Source organism: Heterocephalus glaber, unplaced genomic scaffold, assembly GCF_053883595.1.
Source record: "Heterocephalus glaber isolate CG9 unplaced genomic scaffold, H.glaber_assembly_v1.0 deba00001743, whole genome shotgun sequence".
NCBI lineage: Eukaryota > Metazoa > Chordata > Mammalia > Rodentia > Bathyergidae > Heterocephalus > Heterocephalus glaber.
The window spans coordinates 2,927,936-2,943,079 of record NW_028258449.1 but is presented as its reverse complement, the minus strand read 5'-3'; the positions used below and the strand labels follow the sequence as shown (position 1 = coordinate 2,943,079).

The 15,144-nt window shown below is 51.2% G+C and overlaps 1 protein-coding gene across 7 annotated transcripts in view; it reads right to left on the bottom strand.

Annotated features, from left to right (window-relative positions):
• Ankrd44 (ankyrin repeat domain 44) overlaps positions 1-6,753 on the bottom strand; it is a 242,195-nt gene extending 235,442 nt beyond the window's left edge. For all 7 annotated transcript variants that reach the window (XM_087200340.1, XM_087200341.1, XM_087200344.1 and 4 more), the window contains exon 1: positions 6,602-6,753. In XM_087200340.1, coding sequence (XP_087056466.1) covers positions 6,602-6,628 — 27 coding nt within the window. In that variant the 5' untranslated portion in view covers positions 6,629-6,753. The remainder of the gene's footprint in view (positions 1-6,601) is intronic.
• Between the last annotated feature and the right edge of the window lie 8,391 nt (positions 6,754-15,144).

The window sequence follows — 15,144 nt, the reverse complement described above, 5'->3', positions numbered from 1 at the left end:
CCCTCCTAGAAGGGGGTTAGGATGCAGACCTTGCTGTCCATGTCAGCAGTGGCTACTCCTTCCTCTGCCCTTCACCCTGCCTGACCCAGGCCCCAGGCCCCGAGACAGGTACCCGGCTCCTCCCGCCCATCTGCTACCCAAGCATCCCCTTCCTTAAAGGCCCGGCCGGCTCCGGCCATGCAGCCTCAGCCTGCTCTGCACTGGGCCAGCTGCATGTCCGTGAGCGTTTTCCACACACAGGCCTTGGTGTGAGCATCCTGGAAAAAGACCCCGTCCCCGGCAGGGCACGAGGCGGGGACCACGGGGTCAGCAGCCCAGGGCGACTCTGGAGTTATAGGACCTGCATTACGTCTCTCCCATCCTCACTTTCTTCTTCCCTAGCAGGAAACGATCACCACTGCCATGGGACATGGCCAGGACGGGGCCACGTCACCACGACGAGTGTCTCTCTCCCCCTGTGGCCAGCCCTGTCTGTTCCCAGCAGGCACTGCACCTGCTCCAAGCCCATGTGTGGGGAAAGAGGAGCTCAACGGGACCCTTGCTCTGCAGGCAAACATCAGAAGCCACCACACCCCCAGTGTGACGCTTCCCGTGCCGTGCAGGGGACACCCAGCATCAGCACCCCTCCCCTGGTGTTGTCCTACTTCTGCATTAACAACAAGAGACAGAATCTCCTCGGCACCAAATACACTGCTGGTCACACCCAGCACTAGGAGTGCAGTCTGACAAGGGGAAATGTACCTAGAGAAGAGGCACCATCTGATCTTTTGTCTTTTGGTAGGGCAAACAGTTTCTCCTCATTTTGTTTGGGTAGAAATCCACAACCTGTGTACAGAAAGAAACGGTGTCTACAGACATCTTCTTCACAGTGGGGTCGAGGGGTTCAGGAGTGAAAATCACCTGGATGTGTGCACAAACACACAAATGTGGGTATCGACGCCGTTCACTTACGGGGGCTTATTGAGCATTTTCTATGTGCCTTGCACTGTTCTTCGTGCAGAACACACAGCACTGAATGAACCACGGTCAGACACACACACACACGCACACGCACACGCACACGCACACCTTACCCTGTTATCTGTCTCTCTCTCCTATGTGAGTTTTTGGTTTTAAGCACAGGGGAAGAGGAGGGGTGTGTAGTATAGAGGACAAAAGTAAAAACAAGCAGGCCGGGAATGCAGGGTGGTCCTGGAGGAAGGGGCGGTCAGTAGGGGACCCTCGAGAAGGGACCAGAGAGGACCCCTTGGGAGAGAGAAGTGCAAGGGTTTGGGGTTCCCAGCCGGGCCGCCTGGGCAGCAGCAGACCGAGTGTCAGGACCCGGCAGCTGCGCTCAGCCTCAGCTGTGACTGCACCAGAGCTGCTGCCCTGGCGGCTCCATCAAGAGCAGCCGTTGGACCACAGTCGGATGGGCAGGAGGCCAGAGACCCAGGAGCGGCTGGCCAGCTGCTGAAGGGAGGCAGCGGCACTAGTTTCTCTCATGTGCTGAAAACACACAAAATGTAAAAACGTAAGAAGATAATTGTTTTTTGAGACAGGGTCTCGATGTGTAGCCCAAGCTGGCCTTGAACTTGTAATCCTCCTGCCTCATCCTCTGGAGTGCTGGGATTCCAAGCGTGCACGACCACACCTGATGTAAAGGAATGTGAATTCTAATATTTTCTTCCCTAAGGTTAAGCTCAACAGGCTGTCTTGTTCACCTCCTGGGACAGGCACTGGCCACTCCAGGGCCTTGCTCAGCAACTGCTGGTGGGTTGGTTCACGCCAGTGGCCCATGCTGTCTGCCTGGCTTTCTGTTTTCACTTCTCTGCTGACCTCACAACTTCTCTCTCCACCTTGCCTGTGTCAGATACTGAACCAACCGGGCGTGGTGGCGCATGATTGTAATCCCAGCACTTGGGAAACTGAAGCAGGTGGACCCCTGGGAGCTCAAGGCCAGCCTGGGCTACACAGCCAGTTCGAGGCCAGCCTGAGCTACACAGCAAGACTGTCTCAAAACAACAACAAAAAGACACCAAACAAGTCCCTCCAGAAACTGAGCCACGTCTACCAGAAGCGCCCAGGGGTGGCATGCAGGATCGCCCTTCCCTCCTGTCAGGTGCACCGGATCCAGGCCACACCTGAGAAGCCAGCCAGGCCCCGCTGTTCCTGTGGGCAGCACCCTAAGGAAGGCTGAGGCGGCCGGCTGACCACTACTCAGTGGGGCAGGCAGGGCCCACAGGGCTGGGAGACCTCTCAAGGGCCTCTGAGAGCTCTGTGTCCCTCATCCAGGCTCCTGGAGACTACAAGGACCTCAGGGAAATGGCCCCGGATGCTCGGGCAAACCCAAGCTGTGCTCCTTGTCTGGACCACTGCACAGAGGATCCAGAAATCCCTGGCCAGCCCTGGCCACAAGCCAGCTGCCGGGGTCCAGCCCTGGGCCACACAAGGCCGTGAGCAGCAAGACCGGGCTCCAGAGGGCACAGCAGGCTCCACAGGGCAGAGTCCACGCGCAGCTGGAGGTGAGCGGGTGTCCAGGCCCACATCTGCATCGCCAAGGAGGATCTAATGGCACCCGTCCAACCCAGAGGATCCTGGGTCGGTGCAAGCGAGACACCGCCGTCACCCATCCCTTCCTACTCACCGCAGACACAGAGACCTTGTGCCAGTGCATCGCGCGTCAGGAAAAAGAAGAAATGTGAACCAGTCACCCTGCTTCTCATGCAGAGGGGCTTTCAATGACACTGAACCCCAACAATCCTCAAAAAGGCTTAGGGACCTCTATTCTGGCCCATTTCTTGGTCATATTGACCTTCAATATGGAATTTTCTTTGGGGAAAACAAAAAGGAGTATATCATAGCTTGAACAAGATTTAAAACCTCAGGATTATCAGATATTTGTAGATCTTGCCTATTTTTAAGTTCTTTCATATTATCCTTCAGCCTATAAAGAATTCACATTATATTGTTGAAATATAAACCATCTCACAGAATATTTCAGTCCTGTTTTTGGTCCCCAAAAAAGTGCCTTTTTGAGTTTATGTTTGCTATTTAGAAGAAAAGAGGAAGTAAAAGTTGGGTTTTTTTTTTAAACAGGTTCAACCAATCCAGGGTTAGATTGGGTGCTCTGTCAACTTCCGCTCCAGCAGCCCAATCATGCACTTAAGAAAACTGTAAGTTTATTTCAAAAGGCCATCAGTCTAGAAAGCATAAATATTAGCTATGTATATAAATGAAAAACACTGATACTGTCACCTGGAAAGTTTAAAATTTTTCCCTGGCTACCTAAACAGAAGCCTAGAAGGAGCTACGGCAAAATGATAAGAGCAGGCCGGGCGTGGTGGCACATGCCTGTAATCCCAGCACTCGGGAAACTGAGGCAGGAGGATCATCATGAGTTCAAGACCAGTTTGAACTACACAGTGAGACCCTACTTCAAAAAAAAAAAAGGCAAGAGGAGTTGTCTTTGAGAGAGAGACTTCAGACAGTTTTAGCTCCTATACTTTTCTTTTTGCATGTCTAGCATTGGTTACCCAGCATTACAGTGTATATGAGATATAAACAAGTAACCAGAGCTGGGGTGTAGCTCAGTGATACAGAGCTTGCCTAGCAGGTCTGGCCCGGTTCCATCTGCCCAGAATCCCCTACTCACGAGGGAAGGGGTCTGCCCGGAGGAAGGGGTCGTGGGAGATGCTTCTCCTTCCCGGCCTGCGGTCAGAGCCCCCCTGGGGATGGACAGCCAGGCGGGGAAGGGCTCAGCCGATGCCTGGGGTTGCAACCTGAACGGTCCGTCACCTCCACTGCTGCTACGGGTCAGTTACTCGGGAAGACGCATGCACGCACGCACGCAAGGGCCCAGCGCGGTCAGAGCACTAGCCCTCGAGCACACCCCAAACTGCGAGACTGCTCCCCAAGCAGCCAAAAGGCCCGGAACAAAGCCTGTGCTCCCCTTCCTCTCCGCCAGAGGCAGACTGCAGCTCGACCCCGGGAGCCCCGAGGATGAGGGCAGCCTGGAAGACGTGTGCCCTCCCAGAGCCGTGCCTTGGGCTGCATCCTGGTCGCCAGGAGCAGGATTCAGTCTCTCACCGCTGCCACAGTTGCCAGCTGCGGCCTCTGGCAGGGACTGGGGTGACTAAGTGTGAGCGAGGGCTTGGTAGAGCACACCGCACCAGAAGGCCTTCGAGCAGGAAGCTCCGAAGGGGCCACCTGCTGACACAGGTTGTGCCCGAACCTTCGGAGTGCGGAGGTGGCACTCCACTGCTGGGAACAAACCCGAGTAGGAACAGGGACGTTCCCAATGTCCAGGGCAGCTCTGTGCCCAGCTCTGTAACTAAGGGGAAAACCTGGGAGGAGCCAGGTGGAAGATGTGACCACACACTTAATTCACGGTGGGCGACACCCAAGCCGTAGGACACAGGGTCACCCCAGAAAGTTCAACATCCAGCCCGAATGCAAAAGGCTTCACGGCTACTGCAAGCCAAAATGCACTAAGATAAAATCTTTCTCAAACTTGCAATTAGCTCACACGCATCGGAAGATGTCAGTAAGCCTCTTACCGTCCATCTCAGAGGACATGATTATGTTGTCAGATTAATCACACAGCTGGTGCTGGCTGGAAAGGGGCCAGCTCCTCCCAGCCGCCTGGGAATCTGCCCACAGCAAACTGGGGTGCCCAGGCACCCTGACGCTGCGAGGAAAATGGGGTGCGTCCTGCACACCAGAGACGCGAGGGACTCGGTCACAAAGCAGAAGTGCTAAATCCCAGGCTTTCTGTGGCAAGAGCTCCCAGTTCCTTTTCACAGTAAAAAAAAAAAAAAAGTAAAAAGTAAAAACCACGGTGGCCCCCCTTCCCCTCCCTCTTACTTTCCCCAAGTAGTGAGAAGGAGCAAGGCCCTCTCATGCACATCTGATAGATCACCACTGGACCGCCTCCCGCCACCCATGGCACCTGCCCTGGCTGCCACCTCTCCAGCCACGCTCAGACACAAACCGAGACAAACTGCAATGCAGGTTGTCAGCAGCAAGCAGGTGGTAACTGAAACCCTAAGAGCCCTGGCAAGAGTCAAGACTGAGCCGGGTGTGGTGGCACACGCCTGTCATCCCAGCACTTGGGAGGCTGAGGAAGGAGGAGCACTGTGAGTTCGAAGCCAGCCTAGGCTACATAGTGAGGCCCTGTCTCAAAAATCAACAACAACCGGGCCGGGATTTAGCTCAATGGTTCTGTCACTTGCCTCGCAAGGGCAAGGATCCCAGTTTGATCCCTGGTACCAAAAAAAAAAAAATCAATAACAACAAAACATCAGGATTCAGCTCCTGAATCAGGGGCATTTAAGGGGTAAGGGAGGGATGAAGAGAGAGAACAAGGCTCCCCTACAGGTGTTGGGGCGGGAATTCCTTCCCACAGTGGCCGGTGGCCAGTCTACAAGGAGCCAAGTGCGAGTGGGTAAGGTCGAGAACCAACCTCGAAGAAGTGAGATGCAAACAGAAGTCAGGCTGCATAAGGCACGAAAGACAGGCGGCTTCCGGGCCTGGGGACACCTGGAGCACCACCTCACCACACCCTCTCCACCTGGGGGTCCGGCCCGGCGGGCCTGCGTCTGGAGCTGGGACCCCAGGGAGGCTGCACCCCGCTTTGCTTCTCGCTGCAGCAAGGCCGCTGTGCTGGGAAGGACAAGAGGTGCTGGAAAGGCAGAGGTCTGACAGCCGCCTCCTCCCGGCCCAGCCGCACACGCCCGGTTCCGACCCAGGACGGCGCCTTCCCGATGCCTGAGCCCAGGAGCAGGAGGCGGGGTCCGCGCCCGAACGGAGAGACCCGAAGACCTGCTCCCCGCGCCGGCTCCTTCCCTCGGCAACGGGTACCGGGCTCTGCCGAGGGCGACACCCTTAGGAGCCGCCTTCGAACTCGGCAGGGCAGGTTTAGGAAGCCGGCCGGGCTGGGCCGGGCCCAGCAGGCCGTGGGCTCCAGGGTCCCAGACACCCGGGCTGGGCGGGCCAGGCCCCGCGCGGACGCCCAGGCTCGGGTCGAGCCCGCCCCCGGGATCCCCGCTCGCGCCCGCGCCACCGTCCACGAACACGCTTGGGGCCGCGGGCCCCTCCCTGGCCACCCACTGATGTCGCGTCCCCGGAGCCGCAGCCCGGAGAGAAGGGGACGGGCGCTCCCACCCGGACCCGAGCGAGGACAGCCGGGACCGGGCGACACCGCGCGAGGGACCGGCCTGGCCGGCGTCCCCAGGGTCCCCGCCCCGCCGGCCCGGCCCTGGGCCCCGGGAGGACGTCGGGGTGTCCGATCAGGGGGTTGGGTCCCACAGGGCCCGGGCCCGGGCGGGCTCGGGGGTCCTGGCTGCGCTTCTGCCCCCTGGGCGCTCACCTTCCTCCCCCCGCCCGGACCGCGCTCCCCTCCCCCGCCGGCCGCCGGCCGCACGCAGTGCACGCCCCGCACACCCGCACGATGCACGCCTCGCATCCCCGGACCCGGCGCAGTGCACGCCACGGAAACCCAAGCCCCGCGCAGGGCACGCCACGCACCCCCGAACCCGGCGCAGTGCACGCCGCGGACACCCGGACCCCGCGCGCAGTGCACGCCCCGCACAGCCGCGCCCCGCACCCCGCGCAGCGCGCCCACCTGGTCCGCGAGCTTGAGCACCGCCATCCTGGCCGCGGGCTCGGTCCCGGCCCGGAGGTCCGCGCGGCGCAGGCGGAAGGGCCGCGCGCCCGCGGGTTGACAGCCTCCCGGCTCCGCCCGCGACAGGAAGTGCGCCCGGCGACACAGCTCGGCGCGACGCCGCCGCCTGCCGGACACGCGGGCGGACCGCTGGGAGGACACGGAGCTCGGCCCCGCCCCACGCCCCGGCGTGGGCCGAGTGGGAGAGTCGAGTCCGGGAATCCACGGTCTCCGCCCTGCAGGCGAGGGCAACCCGCAACTCGGCGATGCAGCCCCTGGGATCCATGCCACGCGTATTCACTCAAAAACCGCCTGGGCCGGGCCCAGAGCAGCAGCGGGGGCGCAGGCAGGGCCTGGGGCCGAGGCTGGTGAGTTGGCGACCCCGAGATGGGGTCGGGAGGCCAGGGAGGGGCGCCCGGGCCCTGCAGCCCACAGGCCGGGCCTAGCCTGGGACTCCACTCCTCACGAGGGGACTGGGAAGGGACGTGCGGGTGCCACAGACTGTGAAGCTGCGGACCCCAAAGGCGCCCACTCGGGGCCTCTGCCCCTCTGAGGCCGCTGAGCTGCGGGTGGCGTAGCAGCCTGCCTGGCAGAGGGCGGTGAGGAAACCGAGGAAGCCACAGGGCTCCCTAAGGACCGGCCCGCGATGGGTGTGCAGGGTGTCCCGGCCTCCCCGAAGACGCCCTTCCAGGCCCGCCCCCCCCAGAAATGAAGCTGTGGGTGATGTCGCCTCCCTCTCCACATCCGGAAGAATCAGCATGTCACCGCTTATTTACTAGGAGAAAAACAAGGGAAAAGTGACTGAGGAGTGTGAGTCCCCAGCTCTCCAAAGGACGGGACAGAAGAGAGCGCTGTGTGCCTCGGAGCTGGAGCAGCCGCGCGAGTGTGACTGCTACCAAGGGTCAGGGTCTCTCTGTGGGCAATCGACCAGGTTCCAAGTAAACCAAAGAGCCAAGAATGGAGCTGGAGTAACCGACAGGGTAAATGACCCACCAGAGGCCTGATTCCAGCGGATCCACACCTGGGAAGGGCCCTCGCCCTGCCTGGCTCCTGTTCCTAAGTGAACCCTGCAGGAGCCTGGCCACCTCACACCGGCCTGGTGAACACAGTGGTGTCCGCAGACCTTGGCAGGCGGAGACGCTGCCATCTGGCCCCTCACACTTCCCAAAGGCCCCTGGGATGCCAGCCTATGGCCTGCTCCCTTGTCGCAGACAGGGTGGACACATTCACTGCACTGGGAGGCAGGCGCAAATAGGGCTGAAGGTCTGGCTGTCTGCCCTTGGCCAGATGGCCTTGGGAATTATGGAGAAGGCCGACTCTGAAATGCCCTTGGTCCTCAGGACAGGCCGAACTCCGGGTCCACCTCCAAGAACCTGACTTGAGGTATAACAGAATCGTCCTCACATCCGGGGACCACCCTGAGCCAGTTATAGGCAGGGGGAGGAGAAGCTCCCTTCTGGGGACCCTGCAGCGAAAGGAAATGCCAGGGTATTTCAGGGCTCACTGTGTGAATTTCTCGCATCCCGTCCCCTGGTCACACCTGTTGATGGAGGCATCCACAGTGCCAACTTCAGGCCTGCTCACCTCATCCAGGCAGCTCAGAGCCTTTGCCTGGATGGCCTAGGCCTCTCTGGGAGAGAGCCTGGCAAGAAGTGGGAGTTTCCATTCCACAGACAGACTAGAGGGACAGCGGCCTCATCACACAGGAGAACAGTTCCGGTGCACCCTGGGGCAGATACAGAAAGCACTGGCCACACAGATAGTGCGCAGCAACTGCCCGGGTTTGCACTGACATGTTTCATAAAGATAAGCGCGCTTGGGACAGCAGTTCCTGGTTTCCCGCTAAGATCCATCTGCCTTCCACACAGGTCACACAGGCAGCAAGCCAGGCTGGGATGGGACCACCACTCTGTCTTCCACATGTTTCCAGTGGTGCTGGTTTCTGTTCTCTCAAGGACGCAGCTCTGCTTTTGGTTTTCTGTCATATGGCAAGAGGGAGCCCCAGCGTCTTCCATCTGGCCCATCCGACCCAGGCCTCCACTGCGCGGGCAGCCTGTGTTAGTGAGCATGCCTGCTCCAGCGGAGTTCAAGGGTGGAGGACACACATAACTGGAGTGTGCACCTGCACAGCCTCCAGGTCCACCGTGATCTACGCCTGCATGAAAACTCCACCTACCTCCTGGCTATCAACATCCCCACTTCAGTGGTGGATCCAGTCGTATTTTGGCTCCTCAGCAATTAGCCTGGACCCAAACTGAGTGGGTGAGACACTCACCAGCCAGGGCTTCAGAGGAACTGAAAACTGGAGAGCAGAGTAGGAGACACATTCCCTGCTGGGCCTGCAAAGGAAGGCACCTTGGGGACAGCAAGTTCTCAGGTGGGAGAGCAGCAGGGGAGGGACAGAGAGGCGCCCAGCGCAGAGAGCTTCAGCAGCAATGCACTGGGCAAGAGGCTATGGGAAGAAAACCCAGAGGTGACCAGGCCGTGCCCAGCAGGGAAGGAGTTGTGGTGAGAGGAGTCGCCAGAGAGCCTGGTGTGGGCCGCTGACACCGCACCCCCTCCCTGAGGTAACTGAGGTCCTCAGGCCTGGGACAGAGACCAAGGCTGCAGTTAGCCATGTACAGAGCTCAGCTTGCAGCCCACTCACAGGCAGCCATGAAGCAAACCTTGGGGCGCGGTGGTGCTCAGAGACTGCACTGCGGCAGGACTCTGAGGAAACTTGGGTTTTGTGTGCTTGCAACTGCCAGAGGCTGTCTGTTCATTCATTCATTCATTCATTGCTTTTGGTTATGGCTTCTTTTTTATTATTTTTCCTTATTCTTGTTTTTCTTTTTATTTTTCCTCTATTTTTTCCTTTTTCATTTCCTTTTATTCCTCTCATTTCTCTTTTCTTCTCCCGTCCTCTCTTTCTTATCCCCCTATTTTCCCCCTCGTCCTTTACACCTTTCATCCAGCATGTATAGGAGGTGCCTGCATATGTGCCAAAGGGAATAAGCATTAACTAGTGCATTCACTTAAACAGTACCCTTCAAGGGCATATCAGGGTAAGCCCTGCCAAAATTGTGCATAAAGGATCCAAATGTAAACTAACCACCAACAAAAGAACAGGTTCTGACAATGTCACAGCTTCCCTCGGTCTCTAATTACACGTCCCTCTCACTGCATCCCTCCTCCCACTCTCACCGGTCTCCTTCAGACCCCCTCAACACCACCCTTTCCTCTAGCTATGAAAATCATTGCACAGTCTGAACTCCTGTTTCTTTTCCAGCTACTGATATTTCTCTCCCCCTCTTCTTACTGACTTACTCCCTTCCTTTTCACTTTCCTTTTCCTTCCCTCCTCCCTCCATCTTCCAGCTGGCTGTTGACAGCAGTGTAGTTCAGCCTGGAAAGGACATTGATAAAAGGATAAGCTTCTTAGAACAAGTTTTGATGTACATGACTGATACGTGGTTTGATCTGGTGACATCGTTAAAACCTATAGGAATTCTCCCTTTGCAACACAGTGACTGGGTTGAAGCCTGTTACACTCAATACATTGAGAAAGTAGCTAAGAGCAACAAGTGAAGAAAGCCAAGATCACATCACTGAAAATCTCTAACTAAAAGGATCTCCATGCTAGCCACAGAGTCTTTCCATTCTAGTTGATCCTTGGCCCTCAGAACAACAACAAATACAACATGAGAAAACAAGGTCACAAAATGCCTCCAGAAACTCCCAATTCCCCAAAGCAGATCCAGGGGGAATCCATGGGGAGGAAATTAAATACCAAATGGCTGAATCATATGAAATGATCAAAAAAGAAAGAAATTTGGCAACCCCAAAGCTATAACTAAACAGATAGTGGATTTAATAAATAAATTGATCAGTGAGTTTAAAGAAGATTAAATAAAAAATGAGAAGAGCTAAAAACAATTCAAAATATGAAAGACAAATTAACAAAGAATCAGAGTCCATGAAATTGGGCCACACAGAAGTCTGAGAGATAAAGACTTGTATTGAAGGCATGGGCAGCAGAAGTGACCAATGTGAGGAGAGTGTCAGAACTGGAAGACAGGTCTGACCCATGGGACCAGATGCTCAGAGATCCCTTAAAGGCAACAATAGAGCAAAGAAAATTGATCCCAGCTGCTAGATGGCACACAGAAGACTAACCTAAGACTAACTGTAGAGAAAAGTCAGAAATGGCACACATGGAATTAAAACAGAATGTTTGGAGAAATCATAACAGAAAACTTTCCAAATAAGGGGAAATAATTCAACATACAAGGAAGAAAAACATATATAGAATCTCAAACAACCACAATCAAAGAAGAATCTCTCCATGACATTATATTCAAAATCCTACAAGTCCAGCACAATGACAGAAGCTTAAAAGCTGTTAAAGAAAAGTAGCAAAACACTTGTAAAGGTAAGCCCATTAGAATTACAGCAGACTTCTCAACACAAACCTTAAACACCATGAGAGCTTGGAGTGAAGTATTTCAAGCCCTAAAAGAAAACAACTTTCAATCTAGACTAATATATCCTGCAAAACTATCTTTCAAATTTGATGAGAAATAAGGCCATTCCATGACAAAGACCATCCTAAGAAATTCACAACCACTGAACTAGCACTCCAAAAAATTCCCAAGGTTATCTTAGACAGAGGTAATAAAGCCAACAATGCCAAAAAGTCTAATGGAAAAAATACACCAGGCAGGGTAAGCAGAAGGGGGTAAAAAGGGATTCAGTGATAGGAAAAGAATATAGTGACAGGAATAGGTCAGTATCTTTCAGTAATAACTCTCAGCGTGAATGGTCTCAACTCCTCAGTTGGCAGACTGGATATGAAAAACAGAATCCAGTGCCATGCTGCATATAAGAGAGACAATTAATCCAAAAATAAATTCATGTATTAAAAAATCAATGGTAAACAATATCCCATGCAATGGGAGTCTGAAAGCAAACAGGAACAACTATTCTATTTTTAGACAAAGTGGGCTTTGAGCCAAAACTGATTAAAAGAAGCAAAGGAGGACACTACATACTAGTTAAGAGAACAATTCAACAGGCAGAGATAACAATTTTAAACATATATGCGCCAAATACTGGTGCACTCAGTTTCATAAAACAAACACTCCTGGACATAAATGATCAGATAAATGTCAACACAGCCATAGTGGGGAACCTCAGTGCCCTATTTTCACAAGTAGATAGACCAGACAAAAACTAATGGATAGCTACAGCATTCCATGTAACAACAGGATACATATTCTTCTCAGTAGCACATGAAGTTTCTCCAAAATAGACCACATGCTAGCACATAAAACTTGCATAAATAAATATAAAAGAATCAAATTATCCCATATATTTTATCAGATCATAGCACAATGAAACTAGAAATCAGTGGAAAAAGAAAACAGATTTTGTAAATGCCTGGAGATTAAATGACACACTATTGACTAATCAATGTGACACAGAAGAAATTAAACTGTTCCTAGAATCAAATGATGCACTACACCAGAACCTATAGGATACAATAAAAGCAGTCCTAAGTGGAAAGTTTATTACTTTAACCACATTACAAAAGCAGAGTGAGCCAAAATAAATAACTTAATGATGCACCTCAAGTTCCTAGAAAAACAAGAACAGTCCAAATCCAAAGATAATACAAGGAAAGAAAAAGATCAGAGCAGAAATTAATGAAATTGAGACTTAAAAGATAAAAAGAATCAATGAATCAAAGAACTAGTTCTTTGAAAGAAAAAAAATAGACAAACCCTTACCCAGACTTACCAAAAGAAGGGCCAGGGATTTAGCTCAGAGGCATTGAGCCTGCCTCACAAGCGCAAGGTCCTCAGTTCGATCCCTGGTACTGCAAAAAAACAAAAACAAAAAAACAGACTTACCAAAAGAAGAAAAGAAAAGACCTATATCACTGCAACTAGAAATGAAAAAGGTGAAATCACAGTGGATACTGGCAAAATCCATGAGATTATTAGTAACTACTTTGAAAACCTGTGCTACAATAAATTGCAGAATCTAGAATAATATAAATTACCAAAGCTGAACTAAGAAGATATAAAACCCTGAACAATCCAATAACAAGCAATGAAATTGAGGCAGTAATAAAATACCTAACAACTAAGCAAAGTCAGGACCCAATGGATCATTGCTGAATTCTACAAAAACTTCAGGGAAGAGGTAACGTTGATACTCCTCAAACTCTCTAATGAAATTGAAAGGGAAAGAGTACTCCTAAACTCATTCCTGAAAGTGTAGTGATCCCTCAGTTCGCAAATGCTTCTGTTTGTACACGATTCAGTTCACCAAAAAAAGCATTTGGCAAAATTTTCTTTCATTCACAGACTCCACATCAGATAACAAACAGGAGCATGGGTATCTGCCGCACACAAACACAGACACAGCCATTTTCCCCAAAATTGTAAAACAAATTAAGTTTATAAACCAAGATACCACTGTCTCACCTTGATTCTAAAACATGATAAGGACCCAACTAAAAAAAGAAATCTGTAGGCCAATCTCTTTAATGAACATAGAGGCAAAAATCCTCAAAAAGATACTGCCAAAGATAATGCAACATATCATTAAAAAGATCATACATCAAAAAAAAAGATCATACATCATGATCAATTAGATTTTATCCCATAGATTGAAGAATGGTTCAATATATGCAGGTCAGTAAATGTAATACACTCCATAAACAAAGACAAAGATCACGTGATCATCTCAATAGATACAGAAAAAAACTTTGACAAAATTCAATAACCACTCATGAAAAAACTGAAGAAAATAGGTATAGAAGAACTTTATCACAATCTGATAAAAGTCACTTATGACCAACCTACTGCCAACATCCTATTAAATGGGGGAGAACTGAAAGCTTTCCCTCTAAAACCAGGAATAAGAAAAGGATGTCCACTATCACCACTCCTGTTCAATATAGGACTTGAAACATTAGCCAGAGCAGTCAGGCAAGAGATAGAAATAAAAGGGACATGTATCAGAAAGGAAGAAATCAAATTATCATTATTTGGTATCGGGGATTGAACTTGGGACCTTGCACTTGCCAGGCAGGAAGCAGAACCTCTAAGCTAAATCCCCAACCCTTTTGAACAGAACTCCACTTGTACAGGAAATAATACCAAGAAACAAATGCACTCATATCAAAAAGCTTCTGCACAGCAGAGGAAACAACCAACAGAGTGAATAGACAACCTACAGAATGGAGGTAAAATGCCAGCTACTCCTTGGACAGAACATTAATATCTAGAATATATAAAGAATTTAGAAATTAGACACCCCCCAAAAATTAAAATCCAATCAAAAAATTGGCAATTGAAATGAGTAAGACATTTCTCAGAAAAACAAATGGCCAATAGATATATGAAAAAATGTTCAGCATCATTGGCCATTAGAGAAATGCAAATTAAAACAACATTAAGATTTCATCTTGCCCCAGAAAGCAGCACCATCATCCAGAAATCAAATAATAGCAAATGCTGGCACAGCTGCAGGGGAAATAGAACATTTCTGTTTTGTTTTGCTTTGTTTTGCTTTGCTTTGCGAAAGCGTCTTGATAGTAGTTCAGGTCGACCTTGAACACACTATGTGGCCCAAGCTGGCCTCAAAGTCACACCGATCCTCCTGCCTCAGCCTCCTATGTGCTGGGTATAAGCGTGTACCACAATGTCTGTCTGGCCACTTCTACATGTTGGTAGGAATGTAAATTAGTACAACCACTGTGGAAATCAGTATGGAGATTCCTCAAAAAACTAAAATTAAACATTTCATTCAATTCAGCTGTCTTAGCTACTTTCTCTCATTGCTGAGACAAAATACTCAACACCCAAAGTTAAAAGAGGAAAGGTTTATTTCAGCTCACAGTCTGTAGAGGTTTCAGTCCATAGTCAGCTGGCTCCAAGACAGGAAGACATGGCAGAGGGGCATCACAGAGGAGAAGCAGTCCATGGCAGGGTAGGCAGAAGACAGCAAAGCAACCAGCAGCAGCTTCTTTCTGTCCCCTTATATTCCATTTAGGCTACCTTTTGGGTGGTGCCACCCACACCCAGAGTTGGGCATCTTTAATCCCAGCATCACATCCTTAACCCCAGAATCACACAGTTTAATCCAGCCACCTTCAAAACTTCCACCTATGACCACATGAGGCTTTCAGGGAACATCTGGATACAAGCCATAACACCAGCTATTCCTCTTCTAGGTATCTTCCACAAAGAGTTAAAGACATCATATCTCAGTGGTACATGTATACCCATGTTTATAGCACACAACTCATAATACTAGATTTTGTAATAGACCTATATATCTATTAACAGATGAATGGAAAAAGAAAATATGGTATTTATACACAATGAAGTACTACTCTGCCATAAAGAATGATAAATTGGAGTCATTTGTAGAAAAATGGATCCACCTTGAGACCATAATGTTAAGTGAAATAAATCAGACACACAAGCTTAAGTATTATATGGTTTCTCTCAT